The sequence below is a fragment of the Canis lupus genome, chromosome 28 (assembly GCF_048164855.1).
Source record: "Canis lupus baileyi chromosome 28, mCanLup2.hap1, whole genome shotgun sequence".
In the NCBI taxonomy this organism is placed as follows: domain Eukaryota; kingdom Metazoa; phylum Chordata; class Mammalia; order Carnivora; family Canidae; genus Canis; species Canis lupus.
The window spans coordinates 30,732,913-30,751,660 of NC_132865.1; the positions used below are offsets into that span (position 1 = coordinate 30,732,913).

At 40.3% G+C, this 18,748-nt stretch overlaps 1 protein-coding gene across 3 annotated transcripts in view; it reads right to left on the minus strand.

Moving 5' to 3' along the window:
- CHD7 (chromodomain helicase DNA binding protein 7) overlaps positions 1-18,748 on the minus strand; it is a 191,004-nt gene that overhangs the window by 77,564 nt on the left and 94,692 nt on the right. For all 3 annotated transcript variants that reach the window (XM_072804529.1, XM_072804527.1, XM_072804528.1), the window contains one exon: positions 7,272-7,702. In XM_072804529.1, coding sequence (XP_072660630.1) covers positions 7,272-7,702 — 431 coding nt within the window. The remainder of the gene's footprint in view (positions 1-7,271; positions 7,703-18,748) is intronic.

The following is an 18,748-nucleotide window of genomic DNA, read 5'->3' on the forward strand; positions in this document are numbered from 1 at the left end:
TAATACAATGAATATGTTCTAGATGGGGGGAAAAAGACTCATCATGCAGTCAAGAATTTTCATCGAAAAACTAAAGGTTGCTGAGTTATGGATTGAATTAAGATCTTCCAGTAGCATGGAAAAGAACACTAGTTAGTTAATACATTATCTCATCACAGAAGCTCAACATAAACATTAGCCACTGTGGCTATATGACACTGCCTGGCACTGTTCTGCAACATAAGAACTGAATAAATCAGACATTACAAAACTGATGCAAAAAGCACTCTTTTACTATAGCATATTCTTCCAAGTGCCAAACAGTAGGGCACAGATGTGGTTCCTTGTGCATGTACTGAAAATGCCACTCTTATTTAGCCACAGCGTTCCCATGATCCTGGAAAGGGGATACTGGTCTAAGTCTGGCAGTTAGAACCCCATTCCCTAGATTCATAATGAGCTTCTCTGATCTGCCAGCATGGCCAATACAACAAATGAGACATGCTGCTCATCCACATTTTAATCAGGTGCTACCTATAACTTTCCCTAATTAACATTTTTATTTTTTTAAATGTTTTTAAAATGTGAGACAGAGAAAGCATGGGGTGGGGGGCAGAGGGAAAGGGAGAAGCATGCTCCCCACTGAGCAGGAAGCCCAACTCAGGACTAAATCCCAGGACCCTGAGATTGTGACCTGAGCCAAAGGCAGATGCTTAACCGACTGAGCCACCCAGGCATTGAACCACCCAGACAGAGTGGGAACCCACCCAGAGTTCCCCTCTCCTAGATAACATTTTAAAGCTAGGCCACGCAGACTTCTCTGAGAAGCTAAAGGGAAGGTTGGTGTTTTAGATGGCTAATGATGTTCTCAGGGTGGCTTTGCACAGTACCCAGACTCAAAGGGGCCCTTACCTGGGCAGAAGACACCTAGCAGAAAGATCTTTGTATATCAAATGATAAATTTTGCCTTTGTATAGGTCTTCATACTTTTCAAAAGCATTTTCGTATATAGTTTTTAATAATTATTTAAAAATTAAGCCCATGATTTCTTCTGCTCTTTATCTTCCAATTCTAACATCACAGCCACATGTTCAATGACAACATATGTTCCACCCTAAGATTCCACTTAAGAAAGTCTTCAAGGGGGATCCCTGGGTGGCTCAGCAGTTAAGCGCCTGCCTTCGGCCCAGGGCGTGATCCTGGAGTCGCAGGATCGAGTCCCACGTCGGGCTCTCTGCACGGAGCCTGCTTCTCTCTCTGCCTGTGTCTCTGCCTCTCTCTCTGTGTCTCATGAATAAATAAATAAAATCATTAAATAATAATAATTAAAAAAAAAAAGAAAGTCTTCAAGGGAATGTATCTCCAGAAAAATCCCCCTTTAACATTCCACTACCACCCTGAGCTCCTTGCCTCTCAACTTTCATCTGATGGGTGCAATGAGAGCTGGAGGTGGAGTCTATGCCACCCTTTCCCACATCCAACCACAGTGGCAGCCAGCCACCACTTTCAAGTCCACTCCAGCTCCCTGGACAGGCAGAAACAAACTTTTGCAGACCAGTGTGGTCCAGTCCTGCATCTAGCACAGGGCAGGAGTTAGCAAGACCTGCTTTTTAAGGGTCCATGTTGTTGGGCATTCTCTTCCCCCAAGGACTATGAACCAAACCACACGTGGCTAATGGTAGTACAGTCTGTGCTAAAGAGTGGCTGACAGGGGATCCCTGGGTGGCGCAGCGGTTTAGCGCCTGCCTTTGGCCCAGGGCGCGATCCTGGAGACCCGGGATCGAGTCCCACGTCGGGCTCCCGGTGCATGGAGCCTGCTTCTCCCTCTGCCTCTCTCTCTCTCTCTCTCTGTGTGTGACTATCATAAATAAATTAAAAAAAAAAAAAAAGAGTGGCTGACAACTACTCCCTCCTTGCTCATTCAGCTGATTTAAAACAAATCAGATAGAGGAAGGATGATAATGTGGTCTATCACTGGCAAGAGAAAGACTGAGACGGCCATCCTAAAGGAAAAAAGGATTTCTAATTAAAAAGACCCAATGGCGAGGTGCCTGAGTCACTCAGTCGGTTAAGGCATCCGACTCTTGACTTCGGCTCAGGTCATGATCTCATGAGTTGTGGGACTGAGCCCCGAGACCAGCTCCGTGGTCAACAGGAGTCTGCTTCAGATTCTCTGGCCCCTGCCCCTCCCCTCTGCTCACATGCTTTCTTGCTCTCTCAAATAAATGAATCTTAAAAAAAAAAAAAAAAAAAAAAAAAAGTCCAATGGGCCTCTTTCAAAGAGAAGATAACCTTTGAGACCAGCAGAGAAGAGGGCGTCTAGCTGGTCCCATCCCTGACCTGCAGCTTGGATTTAATGAACCACAGACTTGGCAGGGCAGACCAGAGAGCAGAGATGCACAATGCCCACAGGCACCTTCTCTCCCTTGCTCCTCTCCAATACTGAAAGGGCTCAACACTCCACTTTGTGGTCATACATTAAAAAAATCTGTGCCCTCTTCTGCAGAGTGTCCAAAATACTTAATTCAGTATTTCCAATTATCCAATGCTGTGGGCCAAAATTGAATCATGGAACATAAAAGAAAAAAAAGCAGAAGGAAAGCTGTGGGTTTAATTTATTTTATTACCAAATACCTGAGGGAGAGGTATCTGACTCTCCAGGTTTTGTGTACTTATTAAATAAAACTAGTTTAATGGTTTGCTTTTGTGTCTAATCTCTACAGAGAAATTTTACATGTAGAAGAGCACACTGTAAAATATATATTAGGTTACCAAAACTACACCGCTGTTGGGCTTGTTGGCAGAATAAAAATATTCTGTGGGTTAAAATGCTACTTTCTTAGATCAGAATTGAGAAAACAACATCTGAAAAGCAAAATTCCTCAGAATAAAGTTACCACATAAATATTAATGATAATGATAGTGTGGTTTACAAAACAAACAAACAAAAAAAACAAACAAAAAACCCACTTTACATGGTTTTGGTACTTCGTGTTTTTGAAAAATAAGAGCAGTATGTTGACTGTCCATTTTAAAATAAAATAATTCATCACTCTTAATTTAGAAGGTGCATTTTAGTTTCCTGCTAACTTTAAATGTTGGGGGGGGGGGTTGGAAAATAGCAAGGAAGCTGCACCAGAAGCAAATCTCCACGGCTTCATTTAACTGGTGCTTCACTAGTCAAGTCACAATCTTTGGCCAAGTTCCCTTCTTTATGTCCATTCAAAGAATCTTTATATAGCTAAATGGACCACTAAATCCTTCAAGAGTCATTCAAAGGAAGCGCTTCCTCCAAATTCTCTCTCATTTCACAAGGCCCGTGCATACACAACAGAAAACACATTGAAGAGAAGAATGCAAATCCTCCTATTTCAGCTACTTGAATCCTTCCATATGCAAAATGGCATCCCCTCCAGCCCACAAATGTCTTAGCTTTTATTTTCAATATTTACTGCCAATATTTGAAAGCTATAAGGACACCTGGGGAGAGCACTAGGAAAAAGAATGGGTAGAAAAATATATATTTAACATACAAGGTAAAGAGGAAAGAAAGATACATCTCTAATAGAAAAGTGGAATGAGGCCCATTTTTCTCATTTTTAAGATTTTAAATGTCTTTTCCTGAAATGCTCATTTTTTTCTGTTTCCCTACCATTCTATGTAACAGCTTGTGGATGGATTCTTTTAGTTATCCTGGATAGACAAGACAAATATAATCATATTTTGGTTGCCAAAAGGGTCAGTTTGCTGGGCATAGCCACAAATTCAATCCACTTTACAGAATGAAGCAGAACGGCAGGTAGTGAGAAGGACATCCTCAAGGCACACAAAATCAGCCCACTGATAACAGCCACCCTTTATAAATGTCCTTTATTACCAAGAGTGTGTGAATGATGCAAAACAAGCTCTCTCCCTGCCACAGACATAATGCAGAGCAAGCCAGACCACCAGTGGGTCACTTCCATCACCACTGGCACAGAGGGCAGCACATTTCTTTGTAGAACGTCACCAATTAATGATACAGCATACAGGGCTGAACAGGAAAGATGTGTGAGTAGTTCTACACTAAATTTTTCATTTTACTTCTGTTTATTCCCTTCTATTTCAACCCTCTGTAGGAAAATTATTTTCTGTATAAACAAATTCATCAAGTTAACTTATTCAAGAATGGAAATAACTGGTATCACATAACATTTTGCAAAACAAAATTGCCACTGCTGTATTCCAGTGCTTAAAAGCAAACTGCTATGGCAATTCAACCCCAGTGCTAACATAACCCAAACCCCCTATTACCTTCATCACTGCATATTCAATTTACATAATTATTCTGCTATGCTATTCAGAATTTACATGTAGTTGTATGCATTCCACTTATCTGTGCTTCAGGGATGCTATTTCCTTCCTAGACTTAGCAGAACACAAGACCACAACTTGACGTACTCCATTCATCTGGCCAATAGAAACTGGCTCAACAAAAAAGTGGGTTGGTTGGTTTGTTAATCTACTGAAAATCTCTGTTCAATTACCATATTCTTGGACAGCCGGCCCCATCTGACCAACGATGACAGGAAAGCCACCCAGGAATGTTCTCACACACTCTGTTATAAACCAGCAATGGCCTGACGAGTGGTCAAGGCACCGGGGCCGAATATCCCCAGGCCCCCTCAGCATGGCCTGAGTCTTGGCCACGTTATACCAGCCCCCATTCTGCATGCACATCTCCACACTCAACAGAAATGTTCTACTCAATTATTTTTATACCACTTGGGGAAAAACAGCTATCACTTATAGGAGGCATTCACTGAGACTGTTCGTCTAAAGCAACACAGAGGAGGAGAGATGTACCAAACACTCTTCTTGGGAGAAAATAATCACATGCCCTTTCTCCTACCAAGAACATGTGACTAATGCAGAGCCATTACTCAGATTCAGCAATGCCAAAAATTTACTCTGCAGAGACAATTCAAATCTCAGGATGAGCAGCTGGGAGCATGCAGATGAGACCTACACTGGAGCTTTCTCTGGTGGGTAAAGATAGGGCCTCTCTCTGTACCAAGGCAGCACAGGTGCCCAGAACAAGTTCCTAACACTTGCTTACAGTTGTTGGGAAAATTTTAACAAGTTTCACTGTTAAATACAGCATTCATTTTAAATATCTGCCCTAACATATCCCACAAGAGACAAGGATAGGCTAAAGTATGTTTTTTAAAAGACAAGACTAGGTCAATGTAGACTCAGGACTTGAACATAATATACTTGGAAATTTATGACAAGACCCAAGACACAGTGCAGGTTTTTTCTTCTTTTTTTTTTTAATCAACGTTTATCATTAGGTGCCAGATTAAAAAAATTAAAGATAACAAACCTAAAGGCAGATAGACTGTGAGGCTAAAGCTAGTCTTGGTGATATATTTTCTGAGTTCTAGGAAGGTTCTTTACAACACAGACTCTTAGGGATGCCTGGGTGGCTCCGCAGTTGAGTGCCAGCCTTCGGCACAAGGCGTGATCCTGGAGTCCCGGGATTGAGTCCCACATCAGGCTCCCTGCATGCAGCCTGCTTTACTTCACTCTCTGCCTATGTCTCTGCTTCTCCCATTAATAAATAAATAAAATTTAAAAAAACAACCCACACAGACTCTTACATTTCAAGTTTTAAAATAATAATAATAATAATAATAATAATAATAATAATAAAAAAACATTCTTTTACAATTTTGCTGCAATTTCTCCTTGAAAAAAATAAGCACATTTCTACCTAATCAAAACCACAATACTTAGCTTTTAGGGAATTATAGTTCTAAAAAACCCTTGATAAGTCAGACTGAAATTCTAACCACATCTTTCTTGCTCACAACCTAACACTTAACGCTGTACCTACAAAGAATAAGTATTTAATGAAATATTTAAGTAAATGAAAACAAAATTCATAATGGGTTGTGGGTTTAGAAGGGTGTTCATAGGGGAAAAAATAAAGGTTTTCAATTAAGAAACCACATACTGAGGCATCAAAGAATGTTCCTAAGTAAATGCAAGTATTAAGTTATCTATAAGATTGAGTCATTGAATAGAATTCAGTTATTTCGGCACCATAAAAAGTACCGGTGACAAAAATTTTTAAATGACTATCATATAAACTTTCAAAACTCTATAAAATAGCCTATTTGGGGTTATATAGATATTTTTAGCAGAAGTTGAAAATCCGACTTCACTCTTTCTTTGCAGGGACATCTCTGTATTCACAGAAATCATCTCTTCTCTGTATCTGCACATACACACACAGGAAAGACTACAAGACAAAGGTTTACTACAGGCCAGCGAGCTCAAAAAGTTCAGGTCAAGCATGTCTGTCACAGAACTGAGGATGCATGTGTACACACACGTGTGTGTGTGTATATGTATGCACATGGGGGTAGGAGGTGGAGTGTGTTTTCTAATGAAGTTTGCAAACAGGTTCAGATTAACCAAGTCTGACCATACATCCATCTGGAAACTATATTTTCTAACATGAGCCATATTCTGAAAAATAGATTCAGATGTTTGGAATTGGTTCAGAACAGTTGTAAGAAATGTTCAGTACAAATGAAAAAAATTAGTCTTCAATGTCTTCTCCTCTCAGCTTTTCTTACTGAGTAAATATGCCTTCTGGGGGGTCAGAGTTGGTGGGGGAAGTACAGAGGGAAGTATGGAGTGGAGGAGGGTATTTCCTAGAAGCTAAAGCGCATGCTAATCTTGCATGCATATCTAATGGATAACTGCTATTTGATTTCTCCCACGTTGCCCACTAGCATTTCAACCCTGCCCCTGGAAGGCTTACTCCGCCAAGTGGAGAGAATTAATTCTCCTCTTTCAACTTCTGGGAAACAGGGCTGAAACGCTTAGTGAAATATAGTGACCTATCTTGCTTCTGTAATCCTTCTTTCCCTGTTTTGCATTGTCCTTGAAAATGAGGTTGCTGGTCTAGGCTTACAAATAATTAAGCTGGTAATTTGGTTCTGTTTGCTCAGTGACGAATTTTCACAAAAATACACGCAAATGATTTTAAACAAAGACTTTTTACCCAATGAAGTCTAAAATGTACCATCCAAACAAACAGTTTATAGTAATTGATTCCTAAACTTCAGAATGTACAAACAAAACTCTTAACTTTTTAGTTTGGGTATCAGAGAAAGGAACCCAATGGCAAAAATCAAAGTGCAGCCCCTCTGCCCCACCCCCACCCCCTTTCAAGGGCTGTGACTGAGGTGCTCATTTCTACACTGTTTGGAGGGGGGTGATTTCTGCCCACAGCCTACCTTGACTTTTTGCTGGATTTGGGTTTTGGCGTGGCAGTTTTTGCTTTCTTTTCCTTTGGCTCTTTGGGAATCTTAGGGGCTTTCGGGGTCTTGGGTTCCTTGGGCTCTTTTTTCTCCTTGGGTTCTTTCGGTTCCTTCGGATCTTTTTTTACCTTCGGCCTTTTCTTTTTCTTTTTCTCTTCTTGGGACCCATCTAGTGAGTTCCTATTTAGTTCTTGGTTATCAACCCCACCAGGGAAGTCATCTTTACCAAAACTTTTACTGGGATCCTCTGCAACAATGTGGTTGTTTTTCTTTTTCTTCTTCTTCTGCTGTGGCTGCTGTTCTACGGACGGCAGGTAATCATCACTCTTCACTAGCTGAGCGTTCGGTCCGCTAACCTGAGTCATATCCGGCACTGGTTTCTCCAGAAAGGGCTCCGATGGAGAATGCTAAGAGACACAAATAGGAATTGAAATTAGTTTATCATTCTTCAGATCGATGAAAGGAACTGAAAGTTAGTAGTTGATGCTTCTGAAACTTTATACTCAAAGTAGCAAATATTTTACCAACTATATACTTTAAAATCTACCTTTTTCTCTCATCTAAAAAACAAGAAAGCTTTTACGTAAATAGTTAAACAACAACAACATCAACAAAAAAGCAATACAGTAAAAATTTTAGTTCAGGAAGAAAAATAATTCTCATTTAGCTGTCCATTTCTTAGCAGCCCCCTCCATGTGTGGGTCTTGGTGAATGACAAACAGTGGAAGAAGCTAAGCCCAAAGAACGAATTTAAATGGAATTCTTTTATTAAAGATATATAATTAAGCCGCTTTTAACAAGAACAGGTATACAGAGCACTGTACGATTCAGGTACTGTGAAAGTTTGAAATCCAAGTATCATACACAAATCTTCCATGGTACAGGCCATTTCTGATTTAAATGACATGAAAATACCAAATTAAAAATACATATCCAAATTTAGTGACTTCAGATTCATTAAATTTCTTGTACTAATATGAAATGCAGAGGGTGTTTTTCTTAAGTTACTAAAGCTTTACATTTTCACATTTCACTGAGGAACAGAAAATCCAAGTAGTTGAGCTGGTAAGCCTTGCAGGATATTTTTGATATTCACAAGGAATGTATCCAGAGACGGGCTTAAATACAGTAGAGAATACCAACAATCAGGATGGGGTGCTGAGTGGTCAGCTGAAATCAGAGACAGCTCAAACCAGCACAGGGGTAGAGTATCATCTCTACTGTAAATTCGGATATCTAATGAACCTTCGTATTTCAACGAAATACTTTAAAATGTTGTATCTGCAAATGTTACTCAGGTTTTTTTTTTTTTTCCTTTTTCATCTGTTTCTCCAGATACTTAAGAGTAAGTATAACAGAAACAGCAACAATAATGGCAGCTAGTGTTTGCTGAACAATCTCACTATGTGCCAGGCATGTGCTAAGCACTTTACACTCCTGACACCAGCCCCAATTAGGAACTGAGTATGGACGCTGATGCTCTAGTGCTGAGCCCAAGAAGTTACAGGCCCACCCTTCTGACCACATCACCTCCAAAAAGGAGGAGGCAAGAGAGCCCAGGTCCAGGTCTGCAGAAGACTCGAGAGTAACCCAGAAGCTACAGCTTACCATAAACAGGGTACTTTAAATTAGATTCCAGTATAGTACTGAGCATCTATTTCATGCCATGTATTGAGCTGAGTGCTTTCAGGAGTCAGTTCACCTGACTCTCACAACAAAAATGTGGCAATCTGCCCCCATCTTACAGAAAGGAAGTAAAGTTTGAGGAGGCAATGTGTTCACTCAAGGTCACACAACAGGAGACAGAGCTGTGATTTGAATTTAGGTTTTCTAAACCAGTGTTCTTTGGACTCTCTGCTTCTCCTGAAATCTTACATATGGGCATCCTTCTGGGAAAGGCTCCATGGGTTTCATTTGATTTCCAAAGTATTCAGTGACAGACCCCCAAATTTTAAGACATCACTTCCTGAAAAAGCTTACCAGGGTCACTAAAGAAACCCACATAGATGCCTGGGTGGCTCAGTCAGTTAAACTGTCTGCTTTCAGCTCAGGTCATGGTCCCAGGGTCCTGGGATCAAGTCCAGCATCAGGCTCCCTGCTCATCAGGAAGTCTGCCTCTCCCTCTGCCCCTCCCCCAGCTCACGTTCAAACCTGCTTTGTCTCAAAAATAAATACATAAAATCTTAATAAAAACATAATAAAGAACCCCACATTCTCCATCTGCACTAGTATATGAGACGGAGCCCATAATTATGAGATAAGAGACACAAATTCTAGTCTGGGCCCTGCCATTAGCTTTATTACCAGTGGAAAATCATTTCACTCATCCAGCATTCATTTTCTTCATCTACAAAGTGAAAGGTTTGGGTTAGATGATTTCCAAAGTCTCTTTCCAAATCCAATGGTATTGGAAAATCTTAAAATACATATTGCTCTTTCCTAGTCACAGCTGAAAGAAGATGAACCTGAAAAAGAGTAAAGCTATACAGAAAGAGAAAGAAGCAGGGGCAGAAGTCTGAGGAAGAGCACAGGGGTGGGAGTCCACATGAGCAGGTTTCCACACAGGAAGAGCACAGCTAGCCAAACACTGAAAAAGTTACCATGTGCCCCACACTTCTCCCTTACACACACTCTCAATACGCCAACTAAGGTGCTGTCCATGTTACCATCACCTGAGAATTCAGAGTGTCTGGTTTAATTGTGTGATTAAACTTCAGTTGCTTAAGTTGTTACATATTATTTTCAAATGTTAAATAAAAAGGAAAAAGCTATATTTTTAAAAAAAGAGATTTAGAGATCAAACTTTTTTGGGACAAACTATTTTTCAGGAAAGGGAAGAAAAAGTATTTCCTGGAAAGGGAAGGAAAGAGAAAAATCTACCAGTAAACAAAGCTTAAAGCTTAGAATGGTGAATTAATCCCAGGTATATGTACCTTGCTTTAATCTGCATGGTATTAACCCCAGTAACAGAGTGATAGCTTCTAATGAGAAATACCTGGAACACATTTATGGACTAGAAAAAGCACAGAACATCTAATACAAAAAGAGTGAAAATTTATCTACACATTTTAGCATACAAATGATTTTAGATGCTCCTTTCAGTAATAAATGAAGCCATAAATTAGTATCCCTTAAAACATTTAATCTTCCATAAGAAGGAAAAAAACATAAAGATTAAATACAAAAAAAAGGGATTAATCCTGTTTGATATGCAGCAGAATTATGTTTTGGTACTATATGAGATAGGGTGAAAAAGGTGCTCAGAAATATTATAGTGTTTACCAGACCCACATCTCCTTAAATCTTTTAGAGAAAAGCTGTTTTTGTAAACATTTAACAAAGAACAGATGGCTTGCCTTAATCATGTGGGGGAAAAAACCTGGAGCTCACAGTAATACCCTGACAAAGTCTCCCAGGCCCAGCCATGCACCCCCCACCCCTGCCCCATGCATGGTACAGTCTTCCCTAATGCTATTTAATTTTACAGCGGACATTTTCCCATCAATTCCCACTGCCTGACAGGTAATCAATGCCATTAACATCTGATATTACCATATAGGGCATTGCTAAAACCTCTCATTTATTAGAGCAAACGTGGAGAATGTTAGATACCAAAGATATCTTTAAATACACACTATGGGACAGACTTTCCACATGTTTTCTATCATAATTGGAATAGTAAGGACTATGCCGTGGACTTTTGGAACTAAAATAGAATGACTGATACTTAAAGTGTAAATAAAAATGATTCAAAGCGTGTTTGTGTCTTGTCCAAAAAATTACCATAAATTAAAGATAATCACTTTTATCCTTAACTCCATTGTTCAAAATGTATAAACTACACAAACAAACAAGTCACCATATGTAAAACAGCAGAACAGATAGGACGCAAAGTTAACCAAAGGAGAGCTGAGATGAAGGAAGGGAGGGCAATCCTTCTCTTACCTTTAAAGCAAATGAAACCTAAAATTCTCAGGAGCTTTCCCAAGGAAAGGAAAAAGTAGATAAGAAGAAACTTTTCATTTACCTCAGGTATGCTTTTCATCTAACATTCACCAGCTTTATCTGGCTTAAAAGCTACCTTATTTACTCATGTTTTGCCTTAATTATATTCCTAAAGCCTCAACCTGCTAGCACTGTCAAGGAACAGGAGTGAGCTGCGTGATATTAACATTGTGCAGCATTTCCAACACAAATCATATCTGCAAACTAACAACATTCTGTAATGTAGGGCACCTACAGACGGATGAAGGTTTTATTCACTGAGTGATACAAACAAGCCTAAAATCAAAATGCTACTTTAGAATATAGAAAAGATACTTCCAACTGGGCAAGAGCAAGAGGACACTTTTGGGAGACACATCCTTTACCCGCAAGTTAAAGCTAAAGGGAGGTTCTTGTGCTTTTAGAGAAATGGAGATTCTGGTGGAGAAGCTGCAGGCCACGTAAGGCTGAAGGAACAACAAATTCAAGCCTAAAACACACTAAACTATGATTCCAATGATTTGTAAAAATACAAATAGTAAGTCCTTAAGATTGCAAAGTACTGGGCAGCCCTGGTGGCCCAGCGGTTTAGCGCTGCTTTTGGCCCAGGGTGTGATCCTGGAAACCCAGGATCAAGTCTCACGTCGGGCTCCCTGCATGGAACCTGCTTCTCCCTCTGCCTGTGTCTCTGCCTCTCTCTCTCTCTCTCTCTCTTTGTGTCTCTCATGAATAAATAAAAAATCTTTAAAAAAAAAATTGCAAAGTACTATTTGTTTCCTTTTTTTTTTTTTTTAATGGCTTTGGAAACACCTCATATCGATGCTCTTCACTTTCATTTTTCCAGTATTCCCTGGGTTCTTGATCCCTTGGCATTCTTTTAAAAAGTAATTCCAATATGAAAACTGAAGCTCAATCTTCAGCCAAAACAGCGTTACAGGGTTCAAAAGTATGTTTAGTAAAGGCTCCATAAGTCCTGTCCAGTTGAGACTCTAATATCCTTTTCTTGCCAGTGACACTAGTAAAAAGAAGATGCACTCAATATATGATGCCCAATTAATTTATTTATTCAACAAATATTTGGAGATGTAACAGTAAACAAGCCAGCCACAGTACTGGCAGGGGGAAAGCAGAGCACTTGACCTAGGCTGACACTAGGGAGGCTTCCTGAAGAAAGTCACCCAGGTGCTGGGCAGAGGTTACTTCCTCCATAGACCCAGCCTGAACAATGAGTCATACCTGAGATCAGGTAACTGAAAACATAAAAATGTATGACAAGCAATCTTGTGAAGCCCTGTTAATGGAGGAGCAGATCCAAGAGGAGCGGATACTAGTTCTAATGGTCAAGCAATATACTTTTCAACTATGACTATTTGTTTTTGTTTTTTAATTTTTTATTTATTTATGATAGTCACAGAGAGAGACAGAGAGAGAGAGAGAGAGAGAGAGAGAGAGGCAGAGACATAGGCAGAGGGAGAAGCAGGCTCCATGCACCAGGAGCCCGACATGGGATTCGATCCCGGGTCTCCAGGATCGCACCCTGGGCCAAAGGCAGGCACTAAACCACTACGCCACCCAGGGATCCCAACTATGACTATCTGATATAAAATAAAGTATGGAGCACCTGGGTGGCTCAGTTGGTTACGCATCTGCCTTTGGCTCAGGTCATGATCTTGGGGTCCTAGGATTGAGACCCGCATCAGGCTCTCTGCTCGGCAAGGAGTCTGCTTCTCCCTCTATGTGCCCTCTCTCTCCTGCTCTCACTCTCTCTCAATAAATAAAATCTTTTAAAAAATAGAAAATAAGTATAAAAATATTCTTAAGAAGACAAAGGTTGGACTCTTTTTTTGTTTGACTAAATTTGTTATTACAATCAGGGCTCCAAATTCAAGCCATAATTTTATATGCCAGTTAGTTTTACTCAGCTCATTCTTAATTTCCAGGAATGATGACTTATTGAATGAGTACATTTATGAACAAAATCACCCAAATGAATAATTATTAAGCTTGTTAGTCACAGGAATTGAGAAGGCAAAATGTATAAAACAATAGTTCTTAAGTTTTGGGTATTAAAAAGTGTTACATGTAAAGATGACGCAGGTCACATGAGTTTAGAGAATTCTGGGCTAACCAAATAAATCGTTTTCTTTAACTACAAAACCCCAAGGCCTTACTACATTCTGAGTAGGGGATAATGTACAGTGTGTCCTAAAAGTATTTAATCCCTGCATCCCTTTTTTCTGGGAATATCTTGGATGAAAACGTTCTTTAAGATATGCTTTGGATTATACTGATCTAGCTGAAGCAGGGCAAATTCATCTGCTCCTCTGGGTGGGGAAAGTATGTGTGTGCATGTGGCTGTCTGTGTTTCAAAGAGCGGTTATCAAATGTTTCATAATACAGCATGTGACTCTCTGAACAAACCTAATTTTATATAAAATGTGCTCAAATGGCTCACTGAATTGGCAGTTTCTTTTATGTTCAATTTAAGTCACTGGAAGGAATAAAATAGGAATATTGGTATAATCATATAAGGATGACTTGTATAATTTTTGTTTTATACAGTCAAGATAATTACCAAGTTAAATATAATGAATGTTGAAATATTATAATGCAATAAGTTATCTTTATGAGTGCCTCAGAACCATTAAATTTTAGAACTAAAAATTTTAATTACTGCTAAAATATCTCATTTAAAATCATCTGAAGCCATTTCCAAAACTTTGGTCTTCTGCTTGTGTTTTTAATCTGTGCCATACAAACAAAATCTTAAATAGCTACAAATTAACATGAACCACTTTAATAGCATCTAAATTATAAACACATTTTGAATTTAAGTAGAGCCCAAAATAATGAAAATAATGAGCCAAGCAATCATGTTGCATTTAATATTAAATAGTTTACATTAGATATTGAATACTGCCCATCTTCTATGTATTTAGGAGTAAACAATACCACAGGAACTGTCAAACCGCAATTTTAATGTGTAAAGCACTATGTTGTGGTATTTCCACAGTCACTTTAATGAGGGTAACACAGCAGTGAAATTCCACTGATGCTAAACCCTTTCCAAGTATCTGAGAGACCCTCAGTGCAGCAGACTCCCTCCCAGAGGAGAATAGGGCATCTGTCCACCATACCTCACTCTTTGCCACCCCATCACTGCCCTTCTGGCCATCTCCCCTTCCTTGTCTCTGTTCTGAGCAGGCTGTCACACTGGGCTGGGAGCTACTGCAGACGCACGAGGTGGCTGCCGGAGGGTTACAGGTGTGCAGGCCGGAACAGTGCTGGGTACCTGCAAGGCTGCCTCCACCTGCCCGACTCAAGGTGGTGGGGAAGAGCATCAGGGAAGAGCCCCGTAGTTCAGGGAGAGACAGCAAAACGGACAGGAAGTCCTGAAGCCGTCCCAGGACACCATACTGAATGATGATTTTAAACCAGGTATTATACAGTTACATGTACATTTTACAACCCTCTTCTCCTTCACTGCCTATAATAACCACAGGAAGTTGCCAAGGTGGGTGGTATTCTTCCTCTTTTATAACTGAGGAAACTGAGGCTTTCAGATGAACTTACCCAAAGTGACAGAGCTGGAAAGGGCCAACCCTGAATCATCACCCTGATGTGACAGCTACAAGCCAGAGAGTGAATGTGATCGGGCTCGCCCGCAGGGTGATGAGGGCTTCTCCAAGCCCAGGAAGCTGCTTGCTGCCTTCCTCCAAAACCATAAAGGCCTTAGTTTTAAGATCCTAACCCTAATCAACAGGTTAAAATGGACTTAATTTAATATAAATTTGGGATTTTTGCCTTCAAGGGATCAGAGGAGAACTCTAGTTTAATTCTAAACTAAAACTACAAAAACCACTAGCTCTTCTCCCAAAGATAAAAATGTGGATAAGAACTGGCGTTTACATTCCTGTTTATGAACATGATCCTGTTTGAATATCAGAATCACCCTGTTTGATAGAAGTTGAATTCAATTCAACCAATCTGCTTTGTCCCAGGGAGTCAGCAGTCTGCCAGAACTAGAAGAAAATAAGCCCACTTTCTGCCCTGCCCTGAAAACTCTCCCAAAACCAAATTTTTAAAAATTTTTATTTATTTATGATAGTCACAGAGAGAGAGAGAGAGAGAGGCAGAGACACAGGCAGAGGGAGAAGCAGGCTCCATGCACCGGGAGCCCAACATGGGATTCGATCCCGGGTCTCCAGGATCGCACCCTGGGCCAAAGACAGGCGCTAAACCGCTGCGCCACCCAGGGATCCCCCAAAACCAATTAAAAAGAAGAGCCTCTATGCATTTTTTAAATTCCATCTACTATATTTCAAGAAATCTAACAGTTCTTTTCCCCAGTTTGGTAACACATCATTCTACTTCTTAGGAAAAGCACCAGATGAAGTAGTAGGCTTGCATGTAAAGACCATATATTTGAAATAACGTGTTTATACAGAGGCGCATACACGCACACACACACACCCCTAGGGCATAGAGTTGAACTGATGTAAACTGAACATACTTTTGATGTACCTCCATTGCTTCATAAATGCTTGGAAAAATTAGCATTAATTGTTTATACAAGACTTGAATTATGTTTTTACATGTGTTAGCCTTCCAAAAAGTATATACAGGTAATCAGACTGCATTCCTGATCATGAGAATCTCCTCTCAAGTATTTCTGATAGAAGAGAAATGGAGAGGGGCCAACAGAACCTATCGCTCCTGTGGAGAGGGGAGAAACAGAAACCACCACAAATGTAACACAATTCAAACCCTAGCACAGTACTGGTGAATAACTCTGTAGGTCTTTTGGGCTACAGGCACAAGGGCAGCCCCCTCTGGGAAGCAGGCCTGTCCACCCTTGAAGACTACATCCATTCTCCTCCCGTAGAAAACCCCTGAGAAAAAAACAGGGTCTGCAATGTGGGCATCATGGTACACCTGAGGTGCAACAAGCAAACTGAAATATGAACCCATTAGCAGAGTCTGAGATACAGTCATACTTCCAGCCTCTTGTTCTGAATTTCTTAGTTCCTTCCAGCAGTAAATCCTTAAGTGTTATCTTCTATCAGACATTGCTTTCTAGAAGTAAAAAGTAGAAACGATAACGAATGTGCTCAGGGGCCTTAACAAAGTCCATTTGTTGTTTCTCCTTTCCCTCTTTTTTTCTCTTACTTTTTCACATTTTTTTTTCCTTAGTAGGCTCTACTCAATAAATATCAATGAATGAGAATCTATGGAACAAATTCCCAGTTCACGGGCATTTGCCTTCCGTATTTCAAGTTAGCTCTTAGGTCCAAACTGTTCTCAAAGAGGTATCTGGAGGCTTGAATTTGGCAGCAGACCTCTAGACCTGAAGCGACCCAATTTACCAGGGATCAAAAAGCAAAACACCAAACAGTGCTTCCAGGGTGGTCAACTGTTCTGCAGAAATAAATCCTTTCAAAGACACTTAAGGATGAAGATCAAACTTACATCCTAAAAATAGTCCATTTCAAAATTTTTTTTACTGTACACTTACACTGTATTTTGCTATCACTGGTATTCCCAACAGCAAGTTTGATCCTTAAACTGGAAAGGTGAAACGTATGCAGTTTGGCTCTGGAAAAGCAACTGACACCAAGTTTGCATTTAGGTTTCAACTACTCTATAAATATTAATATTAAATGTAACTTACTACGCTATTCTTATGAATTTAAAGAGTCAAACTTCAGTAGACTGATAGGAAAGTGTCTTTATCTAACACTGGCCAATCCCAAGGGTTTGTGTAGAAATGCAAATAGAACAAAATTTATAAGGAGCTCAGTGATAAAGCTAATTTACACAGTCTAGGCAGGCAAGTTCTCCATAACTCAGAGACTGTGAGTCTAGCAAATTTAGTTGGCAATAAATGCTTAATGATAAACTACTTTGGTCCTATAAAAATTCCTTTGCTTCTTATAGGAGACAGAACCCTAAGATAGCCATAGGATCTCCACCTCCTGACTGTAGAGGGGACCTGTGTCTTCCAGGCAAGAGAAGGAGGCAAAAGTCATAGGACTTGGTAGGTTTGATTAAGGTCCCAAATCAGTTGGTTTTAAGTTACTCAAAGGGCAGATTTTCTTGGATAAGCCTGGCTTAATTAAGGAGGTTTGTAAGGAGGATGCGGACTTTCCCTGAGGGTCAGGTACACTCTGTCACTGGGACCAAGGAAGCAAGTGACCAGAGTGAGGGAACCACAGTGGGGAACCCACCATGGTAAGAAACTGCCAGCAGCCTCTAGGAGTGGAGGGCAGCCCCAGATGATGGCCAGCAAGAACTGAAGCCCCTCATCATACAGCCACAGGAAATGAAATCTGTCAACAACCAGAACGGACTTGGAAATAGATTCTTCCCCAGTCAAGACTCCAGATGAGAATGCAGTCCTTGCATCTGACTGTAGCCTTGCTGTAACCCTGAGCAGGAGAACCAGTGAGGCCATGCTCAAACCCTGACTCACAGAAACTAGGAGACAAGAAAGGGGTATTGTCTTACCCATGAAATTTGTGGTAATTCATTACACAGCAGTAAACAACAAATGATTCCTCTTCTCATGCTAGACATTGACCCTTCCACACAAAGACAGAGAGCACCCCAGTATATCTTTTTACTGTTGTGATGCTGATGCTAAGACTGAGAACATCTGTGCCAAACACTTTTCTGTGCTCACAACCTCCTTAGGAAATTACTCCCATTTTATACATAGGAAAAACCAAGGCACACAGAGAGATAAATAAATTTGCCAAAGGTCACAAAAAGCTGGTTCAAAGAGGAATCAGGGTCAAACCCAGGCAACCTTTCAGCAGAGCCTACATCTCAGCCATCACAGCTGCTGCCTAATCCCTGCGGCTCCCACACTTCTGCTGAAGTCTTTCCAAGAAGCAGTTAGATGTAACAGCAGGGAGAGCTGGGAATAAGGTGACAAGGAATTTTGGGGGGGGACGACCCATTCAGAAGGGATGAGCCCAGAGGACACAGACAATGTGGCTGCTATAAGCCAACTGGAGCCCAACACTCTTCCACAGTCAACTGCCACAGAGAGCATCACAGGGAAAGGATTTTTATAAGAAAATCACTCCATTTTCAAGTAAAAAAAAAAATGTAAGAAACTGCACTATAAACAATATTAAAGGTTCCTGATATCTTAAAAGAAACTTTACTGTACATTAGAAACAGTCTGTTTAACACTTACAGGGGATGGTGTCCCTATGACTCCTTCCAGCTGGAATTACACATGAAACAGAAGATACCAAAGCAATTAAGTATTTTATAAACACTGCTGAGGGGTCAAAAAGAGGGAGGTTCATTCACTGACTAATAACGCAGTAATAAACAAACAGCAATGTTATGCAACTGAGAAAATTATTATAATTGAATCTACACAGCTGGGCAAGAATAGAAGCCTGCTTATGTATATTAGCTCACAAATCCTTTGTGTGGGTAGGTTTTAGTTTTAG